Source organism: Sparus aurata, chromosome 14, assembly GCF_900880675.1.
Source record: "Sparus aurata chromosome 14, fSpaAur1.1, whole genome shotgun sequence".
Lineage (NCBI taxonomy): Eukaryota > Metazoa > Chordata > Actinopteri > Spariformes > Sparidae > Sparus > Sparus aurata.
The window spans coordinates 7,907,710-7,930,504 of NC_044200.1; the positions used below are offsets into that span (position 1 = coordinate 7,907,710).

At 39.4% G+C, this 22,795-nt stretch overlaps 1 protein-coding gene and 2 non-coding genes across 3 annotated transcripts in view; 1 reads left to right on the forward strand and 2 right to left on the reverse strand.

The window, feature by feature from the left end:
- Window positions 1-22,795, forward strand: part of LOC115595399 (mucin-2) — a 33,837-nt gene that overhangs the window by 290 nt on the left and 10,752 nt on the right. The window contains exons 2-29 of the mRNA XM_030439820.1: window positions 5,224-5,311; window positions 6,825-6,869; window positions 7,160-7,385; window positions 13,956-14,085; window positions 14,183-14,246; window positions 15,221-15,300; window positions 15,509-15,704; window positions 15,806-15,931; window positions 16,023-16,143; window positions 16,309-16,444; window positions 16,534-16,611; window positions 16,724-16,793; window positions 17,184-17,321; window positions 17,442-17,591; window positions 17,849-17,943; window positions 18,061-18,193; window positions 18,382-18,625; window positions 18,805-18,845; window positions 19,155-19,243; window positions 19,481-19,635; window positions 19,741-19,879; window positions 19,999-20,103; window positions 20,426-20,620; window positions 20,822-20,894; window positions 20,982-21,151; window positions 21,408-21,564; window positions 22,256-22,366; window positions 22,633-22,774. Of these exons, the coding sequence (XP_030295680.1) occupies window positions 5,263-5,311; window positions 6,825-6,869; window positions 7,160-7,385; window positions 13,956-14,085; window positions 14,183-14,246; window positions 15,221-15,300; window positions 15,509-15,704; window positions 15,806-15,931; window positions 16,023-16,143; window positions 16,309-16,444; window positions 16,534-16,611; window positions 16,724-16,793; window positions 17,184-17,321; window positions 17,442-17,591; window positions 17,849-17,943; window positions 18,061-18,193; window positions 18,382-18,625; window positions 18,805-18,845; window positions 19,155-19,243; window positions 19,481-19,635; window positions 19,741-19,879; window positions 19,999-20,103; window positions 20,426-20,620; window positions 20,822-20,894; window positions 20,982-21,151; window positions 21,408-21,564; window positions 22,256-22,366; window positions 22,633-22,774 (3,458 nt within the window). The 5' untranslated portion in view covers window positions 5,224-5,262. The remainder of the gene's footprint in view (window positions 1-5,223; window positions 5,312-6,824; window positions 6,870-7,159; window positions 7,386-13,955; window positions 14,086-14,182; window positions 14,247-15,220; window positions 15,301-15,508; window positions 15,705-15,805; window positions 15,932-16,022; window positions 16,144-16,308; window positions 16,445-16,533; window positions 16,612-16,723; window positions 16,794-17,183; window positions 17,322-17,441; window positions 17,592-17,848; window positions 17,944-18,060; window positions 18,194-18,381; window positions 18,626-18,804; window positions 18,846-19,154; window positions 19,244-19,480; window positions 19,636-19,740; window positions 19,880-19,998; window positions 20,104-20,425; window positions 20,621-20,821; window positions 20,895-20,981; window positions 21,152-21,407; window positions 21,565-22,255; window positions 22,367-22,632; window positions 22,775-22,795) is intronic.
- Window positions 354-425, reverse strand: trnaq-cug (transfer RNA glutamine (anticodon CUG)). Its single transcript has one exon. It is a non-coding gene; the product is annotated as a tRNA-Gln (tRNA).
- On the reverse strand, window positions 1,908-1,979 carry trnaq-uug (transfer RNA glutamine (anticodon UUG)). Its single transcript has one exon. It is a non-coding gene; the product is annotated as a tRNA-Gln (tRNA).

Here is a 22,795-nt window from a genome sequence, read left to right on the forward strand (position 1 = left end):
ACTGCCTTAGACCGCTCGGCCATCCTGACTGCTTCTGTTAAAGAACTCACCTCAAACGAACCGGCCCAGTACAGCTTGTCTTATGAGCACCCACAATAATTAGTGGGAAGGATTGGAATGGCAATGCATTAGATAAAAATAAAAACAATATTAAAGGTATATTGAATATATTAAACAATGTTATTGATAACAGTTACAGAAAAGATATATAACAATTACTTCATTGAAATGATTATTAACTATAACAATCTTAATACTTGATTTAATGACTGCTTCTCGCGGGAACCGAAATTCATTTGTCAGCTCCATATATTTGGTTTAACTTTTATCACCAGCCACCGCCTTTCAAAACTAGGTCCCACCGAGATTTGAACGCGGATCGCTGGATTCAGAGTCCAGAGTGCTAACCATTACACCATGGAACCACTTTACTACTACCTGATTTGTCTGCACGAAATGACATCACTGTGACTGCATGTCTACATCAATATGAATTGGATGCAACAATGGTTTTCCTATGCTTCTTTCATGGACACAAGGAGAGTGGGACATCAGATTTCCTTTTTTTAAATAAGGAGGCTACAAAATTTTAACATAACAGGAGGGATTCATTGATCAGAGCTTAAGAGGGGCTTCAAAAGCAGTTAAAAATATAAACTCAGGCCCAGTTATTCCAGATTTTGACAAAATCTTCTTGTTGGAACCTAATTTAAACCAATCAAGGTGAAAAATGTGTTTTCATGCCGACAACCACATTGTTAATATAATATTATCTGTTCTTAGTATCAAAGAATCAGCTTCTATCAGCTTCTTGGTCAATTAATTTATGTTTCAATCAAAAGATGAGTGTTTTGATAATCTCACCATGTGCATGTTTCTTTTTTAGTTATTCTGCTACCTAGTGGCCACAAATCAATTAATGCAACTTTAGCAATTGTACTGTAGGTATCTTTCTAAGACAGACACAAACTAAAAATATATATAATATATGTTGGTCACATCAGTGAGTTTTAGTAGCTTCACTTTTGAGCAGTGCAGAAGGACCTATCTGCACCCACCATCAGTCTGCTACATGGGGGTCAATGAAAGTCATACTGACAGATTAGTTTTAATACCATTGTCTCTGAGGTCAACTTTAGAGCGGGGTTATCAGCTTGGTGTGTCAACCAACTTTCAAGCAGGAGCTACGTGGTTTGATAATCCTGCTGTGTGTCTGTCCTTTATTTTTTGTTTTTTCTTTGAGTTTTAATGCCCCCTAGTGGCCAGAAATGGATCAATGCAGCTTTAACCAATATATTTATCATTCTGAGTCAGACACAGACTAGAAATAGTTCTGGCATATTTTATATATTTGTTGCATCTATGTCGTGTTGGTCTTTAACCAGCATTTGTTGGATTGGCTGGTTACCCAGTGAGATCAGTTGAAGCTCTTTTCTCATGGGCACCCTGAATGTCATAATAAAGTACATTGTAATACACTATGCCATGTTCTATCTTGCCTCAGTCAACATCACAAGGAAGTGCACAGCCAGGAAGGGAGTAACCTGAGAAGTCTTACTGGCTTCTAGTAAGCCTTTAAATGCATTATTGAGTTTCTTCCTTACTGGACATTCAGAGTTGTAATTCACTGTCATGCTGCCCACCCAGTCCCACAGGAATGAAGTACAGTACAATACGATTGTCCACACTGAATTCCCATTGCGGGAATGCCAGTGTTGTGTAATCTTCTGTGTTAGTTCTGGTTAAATCAGCTGTAACACACACTCAAACATACAGTATTCCTGGTCATGCAAAATCAGCCTTTAAAAACTGCTCATTGTCTCAAGTTCTGCCGAACATCTCTGCATTTAATCACAATTGTTTCCATCAGACCGACCTGACGTTTTCCAAACCATTCACTTTAAGTTAGGTTCCACCGAGATTTGAACTCGGATCACTGGATTCAAAGTCCAGAGTGCTAACCATTACACCATGGAACCTCTACAGAACTGGCCAATACATGATATGAGCGTATCCTATACAGACCATCTAACAGTGAGCATACAACCAGTGACATAGTAGTTTAACCGTGCAAAAAAGCAATGTCTACTGTTAATGTCACTAGTTTTTTTTTTACTTACACTACACCTGAGGTGGGAGTCACAGCAGCATGACAAATAACTTTTACAGTTATTGATCTTGAAATGTTATTTCCTCATGACCAACAAGTATCGGGTACTGCAGCAATTAATTCACTTCCTTAAAGAAATAAAATAAAAATGAAGGTTTGACGTGCACATGGCAGTAAAAGACAGCCCTGCCACGTGCCACATATTGACAACAACTACTATCCTAAAGAGGTAGGCTGTCACAAGTCCCCATTCACACTGCCCTTACAGCGCCAATTCTCCGCATCGTCCTCTGTGGGCTAAAAAATACCGCAGTTATACGTTTCAGCTCTGTGTTCTTTTCAGACTCATTGTCAATTCTGCCATCTTCTGTAGTCGCCTAATTCTACTAGCAAGAAAACTTGGAGCTGTTTCCTTTGGGTATTGTGCCAAATTACTTAATATGAGCAATGAACTGGTGCTTTGATGGTAATGGCATACCTGTGGTCAGTCGGTTGATTCGAGCTGTTTCAGTGCAAAGTGTTTTAACTTTTAAAGCAGGAGTCTTCCAAAAAATAACATGCAACTATGATAGAATTTGTGTAATACTCCAAAGTGATTGGTTTCTGTACAGTGTTCTACAGGAATGTATTCAGTAATCAAGGTGAAGGAATAGAGTGCTGTAGGGATGACATATCTTTGTGGGTTTACCCTGAAGTTAGGGACATGGAAGACAGTGGAATTTTTTTCTCTGCAACTTTTAAGACATGTAAACGCTTAAGGATTAATTTGTAAGACATTTAATGGTGTATTTTATTTATTAGAAAAGAATGTGTAAATATCTTAAGCCTGTGGTTACCACATACCTTATAGGCATTTAACCAAAAACCAATTAAACAATTTGTAGACTTTAAGACGTTACTACACCACTCTATAGAGCAAATTAAAAATATAACACGTCCAACCAACCTAAAATGGCACTCTCTAACTCACCTTTAAATCAAATCAAAGTATGCTTACACAACTCTGGAGTTCACTAGAACATTTAAGCCTCTAAAATCTCATTGTTTTTGTTTTATGGGACATTTGGTGAGCAGCTCTGCTCTCATTCAGCTCTGATAAACACTGTGCTGGCTGCCTCAGCACCAAACAGCAGGCAGACAAAGTTAGCAGCTAGCTAACTGGTGAAAAAGTTGAAAAGCTAGCTGGGCATGGCTATTTTTCTCTCAGGAATTTGTGAAGACAAAACCAGGTTGAAGAGGTAAGCAAATACTTGATAATTATGTTGACCAGTGGACAGAAACATGGCTCCAAAGGCGTGGTAATGTTGTTCTGCTGGGTTTGCTAAGTAACCTAGCTAACCGAGCACTTCCGGTGCTTAGTGAATAGAAACAAAATGTTGCTTAGAGTTATAAAAATCAAATGCTTTGTTGTTGGTTAGAAACTCAGTTTATTTTACTGTCATATATCAAATTAGATAAATGAGTTAGACTATTTGCATTGACGTCATTTGCAATATGCTAGGTTGTCTCTCTTAGTTACATAGAATGACCTAGGTTAATAAGAAAAGTTAATTTTCAGCACTAACCGTAATAACTAGTCAGGTAAAGCAATATTTGAGAGGTTTTAGGGCACGCACTGGTTCAGCAACAAGGCCAATCACTATGTGATATAATACTATAGCAGCTAATTGCATTTTTGCAGGAAAATCTTTCACAAATAAAAACAAGTACTAAAATTAGCACAAACATTTCTAAACATTTGAATTTTCCTTAGCTAAAAACCTGTGAGTTATCACCAGAATCACATAAACTGGTTTATGACAGTCTTCGTTTAAACGAATATAAGTAAGGGAAGCTGTCTTTAAAAATGGCAGGCATTTTGAAATGAGTGAGGCTGATGGGATTTTTCAAAACAATGAGCCAAGAGGTACACAATCTACAGTAAGGACCATATACGGAGTAAGTGAATGCATGGTTATTGGGCCATATGCCAGTGAAATGTCAGCAGAGCGAAGTGATTCGATTGTCTGTGCCATTATTGTTTTTTGTTACTTATATACATGTATGAACACAGACCTTTGTTGTGTTTTACAAGTATATATTTACCTGCTTGAAAGACTACTTGTATTTGAATTTAGTTTTATCTTCAACCAATGCCAAGCTAAGACATTTAAAGTTAACATATATTTTGAGTTAAAGTTTACTTTTATGCATTAAAAGTTATTCTTAGTAACAATGCGGACACACCATCGGAGTTCTTTACAGAAGGTAATATCCTGACAGGAGGTGCTTTTTTTTTTGTTTTGTTTTGGGTTTTTTTAATCTCAGGTTTAACGCAGCCCGCTGACTGTTGATTAGCCTCTTAATCCTTTTACCACCTCACTGATTTTGACTCAGTTTGCAGCTCTAAGTATAGTCTTCGACCTGAAAAGAAATCTGAGAAAGCTGCAGAACACATCTTTGAACATAAAGACATGTTTGTCTTTCCCCCAGCTCTTAAGTGGAAAAATAAATAGCTACATCCTGGTTCATGCACCCTGGCCAGTCTCATTTTCTTATTGTCCGCTTGTCCTTTGTTAACTAGTGAGGTGTTGTCCCTCTTCGCTCATAATACAATACTTAATATTTTACCCATTATGTGTGAGGTTATTGACACAGACATTAAGATACACAAAGGTGTTGTAATCTCCACCAGGAAGCACGAGGTTTGGAGGTATGAAAGAACCGCTCAAGTTTCAAACTCTCCCTCTGTTTCGATGTCTTGTCTTCAAGACTTTGTGTGTCCATAAATTCTGACCTCATTAACTCTTATCACACGCACTTTCTCACAGGGATATTATGTATTAGAGGGACTGCTCTGATATGGAATCTATTTCTTAAGTTGTGACATGATAAGCAGGATACACTTCAGAGGGATTTCCAGCATTGCGTGATCATTTCCATGTTTTCTGATTAATTATGGCATGCAGTTTAATTTTTAATCCGACTGTTGTTTTTTCTTACACTAGTTTCCTGGTAATCTCATTGACTTTGCACGTCTCTGAGTGGGTTGTGGTGTGCGTTTGTGTGTGGGTGTGTGTGCGCTTGTGTATGGACACTGCATATATAAGGCATTTGGTTGGCTCTTTCTGCAGTTCCTCCTACTCGCCTGCAGCAAGGAATCCTCAGACACCATGACCTCACAGCGATGGATGCTGGCTGTCTGGCTTGTGCTCTCCTCAGGTACCCTGCGATGATTCATTTAATCATTTGAGCATTAATTCATTATTTCGATCAGAAAAATGTGGCGAGGGACAAGGATCTTGCAAGATTGAATTACGATAAAATCAACCCAAAAGTATTAGATTTGTAGGCAGCAAATAGCAAACAAGTGAGGCTGCAATATTCAACATTTTTCATATTCTATAAGATAATTTGCTGTTTTTCATGTTGTTTCCAAAGGTTTTTTTTGTTATTAAAGTTTAATTTACAGAAGTTGAATTAAAGAAGCCGTCCTTTGTCACATTGGACAGACTGGAGGAGGAAAAGTAATGTGCATCTTTGTGACATTGAGAGCGGCAATAAAAAAAGGAACATATAATCAAATAGCGGTCTTAAGTAGAATTAGAAAGGTATTTAATATTTCCATTTCATGTTTCCTACACTTCAATTATAAAGTAAATGTTGTTTTTTTCACTCAACTGTTAAAAGGTTACTGTACAAATTCTGAGTTTACACACAAAAGCAGCTTAAGATATATATAAACAGTAGATAAATTACTCAACAGTGGGTAAAATAGTTTAAATCAACTCCACTGAAACCAGCCACGATGCAAAAATGCTTCTTTCACATTCAAGCAGTAATTATAAGACAATCAAATAATGCATTTTCCAGCAACTTTTACCAATATTTGCAATGATATTACGATAAGGATCTTTATTTTTAATGCTCATACTAAAAGAACATTTAGAATTAGCATATATTTTCATTGCATATAACCTTAACAACATAACAGACTTTACTTCATCCACTTCAGGTTATTTGTCCATCGCTTAACGCTGTTTCCGCTTGGAATTAGGACGGTGGTTGATGTCTTTGTCCATATTGCTTTTTCAAGAAATGTTCATCTTTTAAGTCATTCATTGACAATAACACGTGAGCAACAGAACTGCGGAGCTTAATTCTTAGGATCGCCAGATGGAGAAAAAACATAGATGGAGAGGGCAGGTGTTCACAAATCACAAATAGAATCTGATCTTGGTGGTTTTACACACTCAGTCCAAGTAGTCCAGATCTGATGACACTTTTCTTTTGCACTCACAAAATGAAAACTTTTCCTGACTGTAGTCTATTTTCTATTTACGTGACATAGTCAGTATTGTTGGTGTTACTTGTAATGGAGTGTTTTTATATTGTAGTATTGCTACTTTCGAAATACGTCATTGACCACTGAATGACACATCTGTATATTTTCTTAATATTAAATACTGTATCCACAGTAGTTTATATTCATATTATTATTCATTGAAAAAAAACATGATTCATGTTTACTTCAAGGGTTAGGGTTTGGGTTAGTTGTTAGTTGGTTGCAAGTTTAATGCAAAACACCATTACCAGTAAGGAACTACTTCTTTACTCTACCATATTAGTACAATAGTACAATTAGGAGTGACAGAGTGAGTAATTATAATAAAAACAGTATTTAATATAAATGATAAGGGTCAACTTGTACCTTGATGCTGTATTTCTCTCCTAGTTTTAGGGACGGGGGAATCAGTCGCAACAACACAAACTCAGAAATGTGAGTATAACTCAGTGTTGGATCTTGATCAGTTCATTTTACTCTTTACTTTTTCCAGTGATGAAATAATAATTAATCATGTGGTTTAAACATTTAAAGTTTTTAATACATACTACTACAACAAAGTAATTCAGAGTTAGTCAATGTCATTATTAAGTTCTTAATTAACTATTAAAAAGAATATCGATTACATTTTAACAGCAACATCATTTCATTGATTTATCCTTCAGTATTGACGTCATGTCATTCAGCCATTGTCTGTTAAGTAAATTGACCTTTATTGTGACCAGACACTTGCAGGACATTTGGCAGCGGTGTCGTCCAGCCCTTCAATGATTCAGTGTTCTATGTGCGGTCCAACTGCCCATTCACCCTCACTCACTTCACCCACAACCGGGTGGAATGTGATATCACCACACGGCGAGGTGACAACGGGCTGCTGGTCCAAGTCGAGATTATCATCAACAAAGTCAGGACCGTTCTGCAGAATGGAAGCATCCAGGTGGAGAGGAAAAGGTTTGGGCCCAACCCTCATACTGTTTCATTAGAGGGAAACTGAAGCCGAGGGAGACCGAGTAAAGTTAAATCTGATCACACATCCTCACAGTTGTATAGGTTGAAGATTATAGTCTTAAAATAATTCACATTATTTAGCCTTTAGCAGATGATTGTTTGGCCCAAAGACACAAATCACTAACTCATTCTCATTCATGCATTCTTGATGTCATTAGTGTTAGTTGATCATTAGCTTTGACTCTGGGACACTGAGCATTATTAATGGATTTTCTATCCTCAGTCAAGTTAAATGAAAACACACAGACGAGTATTGCAGCAAGTTGCCACATTTTGAAGGTGATTTAGGTGACTGGGCGAGGCGGGCATGGTAATAATACATTACCAATTAAATCATCTTTTCTGATCAAGGTTGAGGAAGTGAGAGATTTTTGATCAAGTGATAACACACTAATCATAGCCTAAAACATTACCAAATGTTTCTGTTTCTTTCAAATGATGTTCCATTTCTCTCCTGAATTCCCCTGAATCCTACACACTCGACTGCAGACTTTCAGTCGGCATGGGGTGATAGATAATGATTTGGGGCGAGCTGTTCCTTGAAGTGCTTTTGTATGTATGTATCTTTCTGTTTCATATTTTTATTGATGTGTATACAAAGAGTAACAAAGGCACTTATATCGGGACACATTAGTGTCGGCTTTAAACATGTTTGCATACACCCTTTGGTTTTAGATTGACATATTTTTAAGAACAAACAACAATTACAGAAAAATACAACCGAATAGACAGCAGACCTACAGTGAAAAAGTGTTTAGACCTAGTCTATATAGTGATTCAACGAAGCACATAAACAAAAAAATGAGATGAGTAAATAATAAAAAAGAAGGAAAGAAAAGAGGAGGAAAGAGAAAAAAGAGGAAAAAAAAAAAAAAAAAAGGGGGAGTGTGTATGGGGGGAATTACATTGTCGCAAAAAAATTCATAAACCATTGCCATTTATTGTAGAATTTTTTCAAGTTTCCCCTTCTTGAATATCTAATTTTCTCAACTTTTAAAAAGGACATAGCCTCTTTAATCCATTGTGTACTGGAAGGAGCTGTTGTGGATTTCCAGTTAAGAAGGAGGTGGCGCTTAGCAATCAAGGAGGTAAAAGCTATTACTTCCAATTCTTTAGTAGAGTATTGAGTATACTCTTCCGGAAGACCAAAAATACCAATGTGCGGTGAGGTGTGAAAAGTCTTTGAGAATACCTTAGACATGGTGTTAAAATAGATTTGCCAAAAGTTCGACAGAGCTGGACAGGAGAAAAACATATGCGTAAGATTGCAGGGTGAGCCTCCACATCTGTCACAGACATCTGCCGTATTTGGAAAAATCTGTGCCAACCTTGTCTTCGAATAATGACACCTAAATACAACTTTAAACTGTATCAAGGTCAAACGGGCACAAATAGAGGTTTTATGAATGACCTGCAGTGCAGATTCCCACCAATGTTCATCAAAAATCAATCCTAATTCACGTTCCCAAGTCTCTTTTGTGTTAGTGATCAAACGATCATCATATAACTGAATAGAACTGTATATTCTTGAGATTAAAGACCCCTGTGAAATGTTAAATTGTAAAAGATCAGCCCATGGCTGCTTAGGTGGAAGGTTGGGGAAGTTGGAGAATAAGGATTTTGCACAGTTCCTCACCTGGAAATATCTAAAAAGATGAGAGGGTGGAAGACTGAATTTAGTAACCAGTTCTGCGAAAGAGCTAAAGACCCCTTCCTTATAGAAATCCTTAAAACATTTCAAACCCTTATCTTGCCATAAGGAAAAAGTGGTATCGGTAAAGGTGGGCTTAAACACAAGATTTTTTAACAGTGGGGCTAAAACCGTGGGAGCAGTAAATTTAAACTGTTTCCTGAATTGAAACCATATCCTAAGCGTAGCGTTAACCACAGGGTTGCAGGTAAGGCCAGAGGGGTTCGCGGCGACCGGGCCAGTTAATAAAGCAGAAAGAGAAGCTGGGGGGCACGACTGTGCTTCCAGGTGATACCAAAGTATATCAGTTGATTTGAACCAGAATATAATTTTAGTTATGTTTGCGGCCCAGTAATAGAATTGAAAATTTGGCAGAGAGAGGCCGCCATAGAACTTACAATTCTGAAGTACTTTTTGTCTAACTCTAGGTGTTTTGCCATTCCACAAAAAATTACAAATAATCGAGTCTACCGTTTTAAAAAAACTTTTGGGTAAAAATATAGGCAGGCATTGAAACAGAAAAAGAAATTTTGGCAAAACATTCATTTTAACAGAATTTATTCTTCCAATCAAAGAGAGGGGGAGGGAACTCCACCTTTGAAAGTCTGCCTTAATCTCAGCTAAAAGGGGAGAGAAATTTTCAGAGTAAAGAGACTTGAAAGATCTGGCTATGTTAACCCCAAGATACCTAAATCCCGAAGGACTCAATTTGAAAGGGATGTCCGACTGGGAGATCTGCATCGCTAGTTTATTAACAGGATAACATTTACTCTTGGCAACGTTAACTTTATACCCTGAGAAGCGGCCGAATCTACGAAAGAATGAAACAATGGCGGGGCAGGCTCTTACTGGATTTACAACATATAGCAACAAATCATCGGCATATAACGACAGTTTCAACTCTGTATGAGTCCTGGTGATGCCATTAAAAGTGGGAGAGGTCCTCAAGTATATAGACAAAGGCTCTATTGCGAGTGCAAACAAGAGGGGAGACAGGGGACAGCCCTGTCTACAACCTCTGTTTAGAGAAAAAAAGCCGGACTGAATGTTATTGGTAATGATACTGGCACAAGGGAGTGTGTAAAGAAGGCGTAACCATGATATAAAACTTTCACCAAATCCGAATTTAGCTAAGACTACAAACAAATAATTCCATTCAACTCGATCGAACGCTTTTTCAGCATCGATCGATATCACTACTTCAGGTATAGATGTTGTTTCTTTTGAATAAATTACATTTAACAAAGTACGAACATTATAATAGAGCTGACGCCCCTTTATAAAGCCAGTCTGTTCCCTAGAAATGATTATTGGAAGAACCTTTTCAAGTCGGCGAGCCAAGGCCTTTGCAAGAATCTTTGTATCAACATTCATTAAAGATATTGGTCTATAGGAGGTACAAAGATCAGCATCTTTGTCCTTTTTTAAAAGAACACTAATAGAGGCCTGTCTCAATGTGGGAGGGAGAGAACCAAGAGACAAAGATTCAACATAAACAGAATAAAGTAATGGGATAAGTTTAGCCTGAAAAGCTTTAAAAAATTCGACCGGAAACCCGTCAGGCCCCGGGGCTTTATTATTTTGCATATTTTGTAAAGCTGAGTTTAATTCTTGAGTAGTCAGATCAGAGTCTAATTGATTAACCAATTCTGGATTTATGGAAGGAAATTGAAGTTCATCCAAGAACGTGTGCATATCTGCCGGATCTGACAAAAATTCAGACTTGTACAGGGACTCATAAAAAGATGAAAAGACAGAGTTAATAACAACCGGGTCCTCCTGCAATACTCCTGAACCATCCTTAATGCGGGTTATTAGACGTGAGGCTGTTTGACGACGCAACTGGTGAGCTAACAACCTACCGGACTTGTCACCATGTTCGTAGTATTTGGAACGGGAGTGAAGTAACAGGCGCTCTGCCTCATTAGTTGTGATAAGATCCAGCTCAGTTTGCAGGGCTACACGACGCTTTGAAAGATCATCAGATGGGGCGGCCGCAAGCTGTTGGTCTACTGATTCCAAATCAGATGAAAGCTTCTGAATAGTTGACATCCTCAGTTTTCTTATGTGTGCAGAGTATGAAATGATCTGACCTCGCAAATATGCTTTTAAGGACTCCCACAGTAGCGCCTTAGAGATAGGTTCCGTATCAGATTGATTAAGAGCAATAAAATCGTCTATTGCACTTGAAATAAATTTATGAAATTTGTCATCTGATAAAAGTGAGGTGTTAAGTCGCCAATGGGTGGGATAGCGAGGTCCGGGGGAGATCTGAACATCTATGGACACTGGTGAGTGATCTGAAACAATAATTGGGTGATACGAAACATTTGTCACTTTTGGCATAAGTTTAGCGTCTACAAAAAAATAATCTATACGAGAAAAAGTCTGGTGTACATGCGAATAAAAAGAGTATTGTCTACTGTTTGGGTTACGGAATCTCCAGGGGTCAACACAACCATTACTGGACATAAAATTGCAAAGGGCCTTAGCCATTAGTGAATGGGTTGAGCCAGGTTTAGAACGGTCTAATTTAGGATCAATAGCACAGTTCATGTCCCCTCCAAAAATCAAAAAACAGTCATTCAGAGAAGGTAAGTTTTCAAACAACTTGTTCATAAAACCAGGATTATCAAAATTTGGTGCGTATACATTAACTAATAGGATAGGCACCCTAAATAGAGTACTGAAAACTATCAGGTATCTGCCGTCTTTGTCAGAAATAATATTAGTCAGGGTGAATGGGACAGATTTACCTATCAAGATGGCAACCCCCCTGGCCTTTGAGTTAAAACTAGAATGGAATGCCTCAGCAACCCAGGGAAGCTTCAGTCTAACTTGATCTTTGTTCCTCATGTGGGTCTCCTGCAAAAACACAATGTCAGGTTTCAAACGCTTTAAATGGGAGAACACCCTACACCGCTTAATAGCACCCCCTAAACCTTTAATATTCCAACTGATAAATCTTACATTCGAGCTTGAGACATTAGCCATGTCAAGTGCGAATTAAAATGGGAAGCGACCAGGATCCCAGCCCCATACCACAGAAACAAGGGGAAAAAAAGGAAGAGAGAAAGAGAGAGAAACAAACAAACAAACAAACAAACAAACAAACAAAAAACAAACAAAAGAGGGCCTGCAAAAGCTAACTCAGCAAACACACCCCAAATCCCACACCCTCCCCCCAGAGCACCTACCACTATCCCATCCCCAAACGATAGGATACCAGTGCTAACTCCACAAGGAGTCATAAACCAAAAGAATAGACTCAAGGCTTTGGACCAAACAGCCATTTTCACCACGCTCCAACTTGGCTGGAGCTCCCGCGAATATTAAAAATTATATAAATATATAACTAAAGACAGGGCCGGAATGTTAACAACACAGAACTCAGATCAATCTAAGAAACCTGCACATAAGCATATTGACTTCCTTTTAGAACAGGGTAAGTTATGGTTCCATTTATATCAAAATCAACAGAACATATCTACAGTAATAGTATAATATTATCAATATAAACTATTTCGTAGACAGTGCTGATAAAAAAATAAAAAATAAAAACATTTCAGCACCACTTTCTTAAGTAACATAACTGCAGTGGCACATACACTCAGACCTGTTTCAACAAGTTTGCAGTAACAAACCCAAGTTTACTTGAGTGTTTTCACAAAAGCTGCAGCTTCGTCAGGTGATGTAAATTCCTTCGTGACATCCCCTCTGATGATTCGGAGGCGGGCTGGGTGTAGCAGCCCAAACCTTATGTCGGGAATGTCCCTGAGCTGGCGTCGGATGATGTTGAAGGCTGCGCGAGCTTTAGCCGTCCGCGCCGTGAGATCCGGGAAGATGGAGATAGTTGAATCCTTCACCTTGATCCCTCGCTGGGCTCTGGCACGTCGTAGGATATCAACACAGTCTGCATAATAGTGTAGACGTGCTATTATGGGACGGGGACGTTCGCCGGGTTTCGGCCTGGTCTGTAGGGATCGATGCGCGCGGTCCACAACCGGCTCTTTTCCCAAGCCCAGAGCATCTTTCAGCAGGGTGGAAACTGTGGTCGCGTCGACCGTGCCGTGTTCCTCGGGTAGTCCTATTATCCTGATGTTATTACGGCGAGACCACGCCTCCAGGTCTTCACATCTACTGTCAAGAGTAACAAGTTGTGCCGAAAGTTTGTCCACTTTACTCTTGAGTGAAACCACATCATCAGTGCATGTCGACAGGGGGCCCTCCATGTCATTCACAGTAACCTTTAGCACCTCCACTTCCGACGATAGCCGCCATGTCAGCTTTTAGCTCAGTCTTCACACTCTGCAGCTCGGACTTTATCTGAGTAAAGTTGTTTGTCAATGCCGTCTCTAATTCCGTCTTAAAAATGCCTACCATCTCTTCTCGAAGAGCAGCGAGCAGTTCAGCCTTAAAGTCCGCAGAAGTGATGCTCGGGACGGCAACAGTTTTCTCTGAAGTGGGCGCCTTAGCAACTGCACACCGCAGAGGGGTGGACGGATCACTCCCCGACGGGGATGCAGCTGGGGGGACAGGCCTCGTTTGTGTTGCCGCTGGGTTGCTTGTATTTTTTGGTTTTGAAGGCATACCGGCATACAATGTAGATACAACGAGCCTGTGGAGTTGAAATGTACTAATAGAAAGTTCACAAAAAAGCCCTGGCGTTCAATTGAGAAAGTTTCGCGGGAGCTCCCGCAAGCACGTCTTACTCCATTAGTCGCTAAGCCGGAAGTCGTATGTATGTATCTTTAAAACCCACTGCGATAACCCCTGTTGTCTGTATCTGTGCTAATATCTGTGAATGTTTTTCTCGTCAACAGCGTTTCCCTGCCATACGATCACACCTACCAGCATATCTTTCACTACGGCATCTACACCAAACTGAGGAGCTCGCTGCTTCCTCTGTCAGTCACCTGGCACAATGTACCTGGAGGAATCGACACTTTGTGGGTGAGAGGAGACACTGTGATTACATATAGGTTGATAACATTTAGCACACACACACCAAAACCTAACCCACTGACGCCTTTCTTCGAATCTCGTCAAGGTCGAGCTGGAGCAGGAGCTGAGCACCGACATGACTGGACTGTGTGGAAAACACAATGGCACAGGTATTATACCAAAATGATTGGATTCTAGCAGGATTTAGAGCAGGATTGTTGTAGTAAAGCAGTAGTAACATTAACCGCAGTACTTTTAGTGGGAGTAGTAGCACTAATAGCATTGCTGACAGGAGAAGTACAATTTGTGGTTATTAGGCCATGAATGAGGTTTATATAACTTGTTGACGTAACAATGGTATCAATTTAGCACTGATACCTTTACATGGCTTTCATAGGCAAATGAGAGCATCAGCCAGAAGACTGACTATTTCTATAGTTATCATAATGTTCGGAATTTCTGGGAAATGTTGATAACTTTATCTTTCTCAAGGAATTACTAAGCAAACTGTTAGGAATGGTTAGGATTTCATGTAAACCATGTTATAGGTTTTTTTTCTAATCTTAGCTAACCACAGATAGATATATGACATCATCGCAGTGCATCCTACAAACAGGCCAGACCCTGATGTGAATCTTTGGTCCTGGAACTAATGTTACTTCAGGACCATCACTGAAACCGACCAATCGCAATTTTGTTATGTCATAGCTTTGCAAGTTGGGGAATAAGACCAGACAAATGTGCACATATAAGAGGGGATCCTTTCACAGACATGTTTATTATTGTGAAAGGGTCTATTTAAACCCAAACAATGTTTTTCTAACCATAACTAAACTAAACAAAGACAGGGAGATACCCTCAGTGACATTATTTATTAGCCTGTGTCGCAAGGCTATGACATCACAACAGTGTGATTGGCCAGTTGCAGTGATGGTTCTTAGAAGGGTCTGAATCAACAGAAGTAAAATTTCCTTGTTACTGCTTTAAATATAAGAAGAAAAAAAGTCTAGTCTATTGAAACTGGTCTAAAATTAAAACAAAGTGAGTTATATCACATTATTATCATGATAATGTAGCCAGTCGTAGGAATGCACACATTTTATGTACTCTTTGCTCCAAGAATGAACATTTTTTGTGAATATAGGCAACCAGAAGGTGGTCATGGAGAGTGTGCTTGCTGATGACACATGTCAAACACGAGATCCTACATCTGTTGGGAGTCCAGTAAGTTAGTTGTGATGATACAGTGCTCTCACGTCTGCTGTTGGCACTTCTGCTCTGTATGTACTTTTTCTTTGTCTTTCTCACACTCCAACCTCTGATGAAAAGTGACGTTATATCATAGAGTAGCAACAGTTTTTTACTGTTTCAGTTCACATACAGTATGTTGCACTACCAGATGCTGAGTTGGTTTCTCTGATGATATTTGTAGGAATGCGGCACGTTCTTTTCCCACACCTTAGAATGTCTGCAAGCCCGGGTGCGTCAATATCTGGACCTATGTGAAAAGAACATCTACAAATATGAAATGAGCAAAGGAGTCACCTGCTCTTTCTTCAAAGAGATTGTTCAACAGTGCGAAAACACCAGCCGTGTCTGGGACATTTGGAGATCTGTAACAAAATGTGGTAGGTGCTCTCTGAAACTAGACTTCAAAAGTCTTATTAATGGCTCAGATGTGTGTTTCAGTTATTTCAGGATTGAATTTTGACTGTTTGTTTGAACGCAGACAAACCAGATTGTCCAGGAGACCTGATTTATGTAGAACAGGGCCCGGCCTTTGTTCCCAGCTGCACCAACCCTAACCCCAGGTTTTCCAACCAGGATTATATCAGCACCTGCGTCTGCCCAGAGGGTGAGCACTTCAGCTATCTGCCACTGTTGTGATACGGCTTCTTCAGCCTACAAGAGCCTTATAATACAAGGTTGATACTTTTGTGTTGCAGGTAAAGTACTTAATGATCAAGCAGACGGCTTCCATTGTGTGAGCGTGTCCAGCTGCCCCTGTGTGTTTGCAGGCAAGAGCTACTCAACCGGAGACATGCGCAGCACAAAGTGTCAGTCATGGTAAACAGTTTTGATACTTATGGAATAGCAAATTCCTATTTTATATATATATGTGTGTGTGTGTGTGTGTGTGTGTGTATATATAGAGATATATATGTGTGTGTATGTATGTTTATATGGATGAATACATTAAAAACATTGAAAGATTCCTCATCCTCTTCACAGTAAATGTGACAGTGGGAAATGGCGATGCTCAGAAAACATCTGCCCTGCCAGATGTGTCATTGAGGGACAGCATGTAACGACTTTTGATGGCAAAGAATATGTCCTCCCTGGAAAATGTACATATGTGGCCTTACAGGTGATTTTCTTTCCACTGCCCTGACATTTAATACTAACCCATGTCTTCTTTTTGATGATGCTAACTGCCATTTTGAATTCTCTTCTAAGGGTTTCAACTGGACAATAAAAATTGAATTTTCCGAAAAGGCGCCCTCTCTGAAAACAGTTGCTTTTCTGCTTTTTCAGGTACAGGCAGACTTTGAGGGTTGAATTTAAAACAATATCAAATATTGAACAAATGCCAAAGCAGTAGTGTCGGATCACTGAATATAAATGTGCTCTTTGTTTGGATTTGCAGGAAAAGTATACTGTCTCACAAGGCGTGGTTAAAATCGGAGAAGAAGAGATCACTGAACTTCACCAGTCTGGTAAAAACAATGGGAATAATTTAATTTAAAATGTTTAAATGCATTAATGTTGAGAAACACATTTTTTTTTCTATACTGTCCTCTATAGCTGCAAAACCTCCATTCAGCATCTGTCTGAAACCTCTGTTTTTTAGTGTCTCTTTAAGTCCCCCTCCCAAAAAATCCAGTCTGCTCCAATTGGTCAGCTCTCACAGGCCTCAGCAGGCACTGTCCACCATGTTTCTACATTAAGTGTTGCCCGTTTCACTGTAAACAGCACTTAGATCTGCTCTTTAACAAACAACAGCAACAACAACAGTAACAACATGTAAATCTTTCTTTCTACAAATATAGGGCCTATAAGGTGAATATGTAATATCCCATCACTTACCAACCTCTTTTACCTGTCAGACAATGTTCTGGTTTTCTGGCAGTCCTCCATGTACATCCACTTCCACACATCTCTTGGCATGAAGATCGAAGTCCAGATGTCTCCCGAAATCCAGCTGTACATCACGCCACCCGCAAACCACACTGGCATGATCTCAGGTTAGGATCTCGAACAAGCCAGGATACAGTATATTGCCATTCCATGTGGGATTCAGCTTTGTTATGAGCTTTCAGGCATGATCCAGTTTGTTTGGTAATCATAGCCAGTCTGTCTTTCAGGTCTATGCGGCAACAATAACAATGACACCACCGATGATTTCACCACCACTAGTGGGATCATTGAGAACTCAGCTCAACCTTTTGCTCAGTCCTGGAGTGTGGGTGATTGTGCAGTGGACATACCAGACACCTGCATCAACAAAGACAATGGTTAATGTAACATATTAATGCACTTGTAAAATCTTGAAAATATTTGTAGAAATTCATACTCAATATCTTATTTGTTCTCCATAATTCTTCAAGTCAGGGATGATATATTTTTTTTCAGGTACACATTAAAGAGTATTTTATATTTTGATATTGAAATACAATTTTCTGTGATATGATACAAAACCTTCAAGTACAAGACCAAATACTTCTCAATAGTTTGCACACATATTTCATTGTCTCATTATGTGTTTTTGCAGAGATATTTGCAGATGAAAAGTGCTCTGTGTTGAACAACCCAGACGGGATATTTGCTGAGTGCCATGGTCACATCCCAACAGATTACTACCACAGGGTAACAAGACTGCAGCCCGATTTAAATCCTCAATTAGTCCTTGGCGTTTTAAGCAATTAAATGTCATTTACGCAACAATGACGACTCCTGTTCAAATGAAACTTTTCTCATTTCTAGGCTTGCATTCTCAGAACGTGTAACTGTGGCAGCAGTTTGCAGCAGTGCTTGTGTGTCGCTCTGAGCAGCTATGCCAAAGCCTGCGCCAGCCTGGGGGTTGTAGTCGGTGACTGGAGGAAAGCAACCAACTGCAGTGAGTTCAGCTTTGAAAAATACAACTCATTCTGTGTGCATCCTCCTGCTTCATTGTTCACGGTACACATAAGCTGAGTAATGTTGAAATTGTTTAAAACATCAAGTAGTCTGAAAAGCCTAAATCAAATCCATTCAGCTGCTGCTAGCTTCACTGCTATATTTAATAATCACAATGTTATGTCCCAGCTGTGACATGTCAGAAGAATCAAGAATTCACCTACGACACTCAAGCATGCAACCATACGTGCCGCTCCCTGTCTGGCCCTGACCCTCGCTGTGGGGTGGATGATGCGCCTGTGGAGGGTTGTGGCTGTCCAGAGGGAACTCACCTGAACCAAGGAAACATCTGCACCCGAAAGGCAGATTGTGTTTGTCACTACTACGGTGGTACAGTGCCACCGGGGTCTGTTATTGTCGACGGACGGAAATGGTGAGATGATCGGTATTTAAAGCCATTTAGAATGCTAAAATACAATTTATCCATTTACTGCCGTGGTGGCTGAGGGTATAACCTACCTTATGCCCTAACAAAATATTTTCCAATGCTTTTCAGTTGTATTACATAACTGGTTGTGCTATATCTCAAACCAATTATGGTGTCTATTTCAGCTATTGTGAGAATGGAGAACTGCAATGTTTTACGTATTGTGGTAAATATAGATTCTTTTTACATCATTTGCATTTCAAAATCATGCTCATCCTTTATATTTTCTCCATTGTAACTTAATTTATTTGTTAAAGCTCCTACAGTTAATGTGTAAGATAGTTGATGGCTGAGTCTCATTCCCAGGTCAACAAATACTGAATCATTGGAGCGATTCTCAACAATCAACTGTCATTCTCCAGAATTGCTTACTGCAACTCTAATCATGAAAAACCAATCATAATGTTTGTGCTACTTCCAACAACCCCGTTTAACTCTTGTTCCTGACGATGTAAAAACTGTCTGTTTGCATCAGGATGCTTGAATGGGAAGGTCTGTGTTCATTGTGCCAGTTTCCCTGTCAACACGGCTCAGAAAACCTGTGACAGTCTCAGCAAACCCATGGTAGGTCTATAGATTATGTTCATGTGCATGGTTTGCTCATTATCTATTTTTTCATTAAGTTCATTATTGTGTTATCTTGAGATGACAGAGCTTGTTTTCTTAGCAGGTTGATGTATCTTGTTTAATTGAGAAAACAAGCTTTGCTATCTCAAGACAACAAACAATCCATTATCATTCTCGGCTTCTGTAAAAATGTATCCTTTAAGCTAAAAGATTTTCTTTTTGGTTGATTTCCAGAGCGACAGATCCATTTGTAACAGTGGCTGCTACTGCCCAGAAGGCCAGTATGAGGATCACAGAGGAAACTGTGTTACTCGGGACAACTGCACCTGTGTGTACAGTGGCAAAGTATTCAGCCCAGGACAGCATGTAAAAACAAACTGCAAAACTTGGTAACACCTGCATTAGCGCTGCTCTCCTACTCATACAAAAAATAGTATTCCTCCAAAAGCTAATGAAGCTATGGTGCACCTAAAGGCTAAAATTCTATCTTACAGTACCTGTGGTCAGGGTCAGTGGCACTGCAAAGATGAGCCTTGTCCTGGGAAGTGTCAAGTTTACGGAAACGGACACTACCAGACCTTTGACTCCAAATGGTACCGCTTTGATGGACACTGTCAGTACACTCTTGTAGAGGTGAGAGCAAACATAGAAACTAGAATTTATGTTTCTTTGCTCAGGCTTTGTAGACCTACAATAAATTAACTTCAAGCGAAACAGTACATCATCCAGATTTTCTGTTTTTTTCACGTCAGGATGGCTGTGAAAATAGAAATGGCACCTTCTCAGTCAGAGTGGAGAGTGTACCCTGCTGTGACGAGGCCCTCACCTGCTCTCGTGCGATCATCCTTGACCTGCAGGTGGCTGGCCCACTCCCATTTTTCTTCACTGAAACACAGATTTTTTGTCCACGTCTTTATGATCTATCTTCATTATCTCAATTATACTCTTACTATCCGCTCAGTTATTCACCATTTTCTTCATCCCATTGCTTCACATACTACATCAGCCACATCTTTCACTTGATAATTTGCAACATACTCAGATCATTCAGACCTCAGTGAAAAATACCAACAAGCTACTGACTGAATTTTATTGCAGATAAATGGTCATGAACCAGTTGAGTCTGGTATCTTTTTCATCAGTGACAAAAAAATCTGATACCTGTGCTGTCTTTTATAGGGCGAAGTCACCCTCACATTGAGCGATATGAATGTGACCAGACAGAACCATGTAGGCTGGACTCTTCAGGAAGATCCACTTTACTCCATACACACTGTGGGACTGTACATCATAATCTCAGTACCTAGCCGAGGGATAACTCTCATCTGGGACAAACACACGCGGATCACTATAGAACTGCATGAGGGCTGGAGGGTGAGTGATGAAGACTTAGATGATAGTCTTTTATAGATAATTTGTCACATGAATGTACACGTTCACTTATATTTTCTTAGTAACAGAAAATAAATTATATTTAAGAATTGACAAACAATGGAAAGATTCATCCTCAATAAAGATCAAGTTCTGAACTTTTGAATACAATTTAAATAGACTTTTTAACTATCCCTTCTGCAGAATCTAGTGTGTGGCCTGTGTGGAAATTTTGACTCCAATGAGATGAATGACCTGAAGATAAGTGGCTCAGCAGGTTAAAAGGTTTTCTCTTGATGTCATGAAGCATTAATGCCTTTGTCGTGGTGGTCAAAATAACACCCCCCAAAAAATCTGTTTTTAGTGGCCTCCAGTCCCATGGCATTTGGTAACAGCTGGAAAGCTGCCACACCTCCCTGCTCTGATGTGACAACTGAGATATTTCCCTGTGAACGCAACTCCTACTGCTCAGCCTGGGCACAGCGACGCTGTATGATCATCAGAGGGGACACATTCAAAGCCTGCCACTTTAAAGTATGCATTTTACATATTTAGCTTGCCAATAACACACGATTTCTATGCATGTCTGCAACTGCTATACATTTGGGGAGTAGGGTGGCAGAGATAGTAAGGAGGAGAATTAGTGGGACTAAGATCATTAACCAACCAATGACCTATAATATCAAAACTCAACACTAAACATTTTTAATCCAAATCTACTATTTACTGTAATAGATTTTCACAGAGAGTGTTGACTAAAGGTCTGTTCTTGATGTTCTGCAATTCCCAGGTGGATCCAGAGCCATACTACCATGCCTGTGTGCAGGAGTCCTGCTCCTGTGAGTTTGAAGGCAAGTTCCTGGGATTTTGTACAGCTGTGGCGGCCTACGCAGAGGCTTGCAGTGACCAGGATGTATGTGTCAACTGGAGAACACCTGATTTGTGTCGTAAGTTACGGTACTATTTTCCCCACTAGAATTCATCGATCAAAGGCACACTGTGGAACTTCTGTGTTGTGCTAGGAGGCCAGAAATGGAGGAGGCTCAATTTATAGCATTAGCAACTGTTGCTCTTTGTTAGTGGAGAGAGGGTACTAGAGAATGTACACAAAGTCACATCTTTGGATTGACGCGACCCAAGTCCTTCAGAGATGGTTGTCACATTCAATCAGCTTACACATGGCCAATATAAAAGTGATTTATATATATATGAACAGCTGAAAATTGTTACATACAACCCCTTTAATTTTTAATGTCTTTATTTCAGATGGTAAGAAAGTATGTAACAACGATGTTACAATTCAACACTGAGAATGCTAATGTCATCTCTTGTTTGAGTTTACTTTCTTGCTTAGAGGGAGTTATTAAGAGTTGAATAATATTGAACAGATAGTGCAGTACAGTACAACTTGATTTCATTGCTCAGTATTTCCAATTCTTTATACACTTACATATGTTTTTATCTATATCTAAATATTTTTCTATTTGTATGCAAAGTATGTACACCATTTAAGACATCAATGAAGCAATCGGTGCAGCCTAAGATACACATGATGATAAGTTTGTTAATTATTACTGAAAGCTTGCAAAACATAAACTATAACTATCACTATTTTACTTATGATCATTTAAACCATAGCGGTCTACTGTGACTACTACAATGAGCAAGGCCAGTGTAGCTGGCACTATGAAGCCTGTGGGAAGATGCTAACCTGCAGCGAAGGCAACTATTTACCACACAAGCTGGAAGGTAAAAAGAATCTCTCAATTGTGTTCACATGTTAAAAGTTAAACTGTTTATCATCCGTTGAATCTAGAGAGTGAAAAGAGTGTCTTACTGTTAATGTGTGTTTGTGTGTGTCTAATTATCATCATATTGCAGCAAACCTGTCCTCAGAATAAATCCTCACAATTTAGATATCAATGCAATGTTTTTCTAGTCTAGGTCTTGGCCATATAAGTGCTCACAATAGCCATTTACCTTCATAACATTAACCGTGTTTATTCCTGGAAAAGGCTGCTATCCACACTGTCCAATGGAGGCACCATACTATGATGAAAATACTGGTGAATGCACTGAATTGAGGAACTGCACCTGCTATTTTAATGACACTATCATTCAGCCTTGGGCAGTTGTGATGATAGATTCCACTAAGTGGTAAGTTGGGCCATTCTTAAT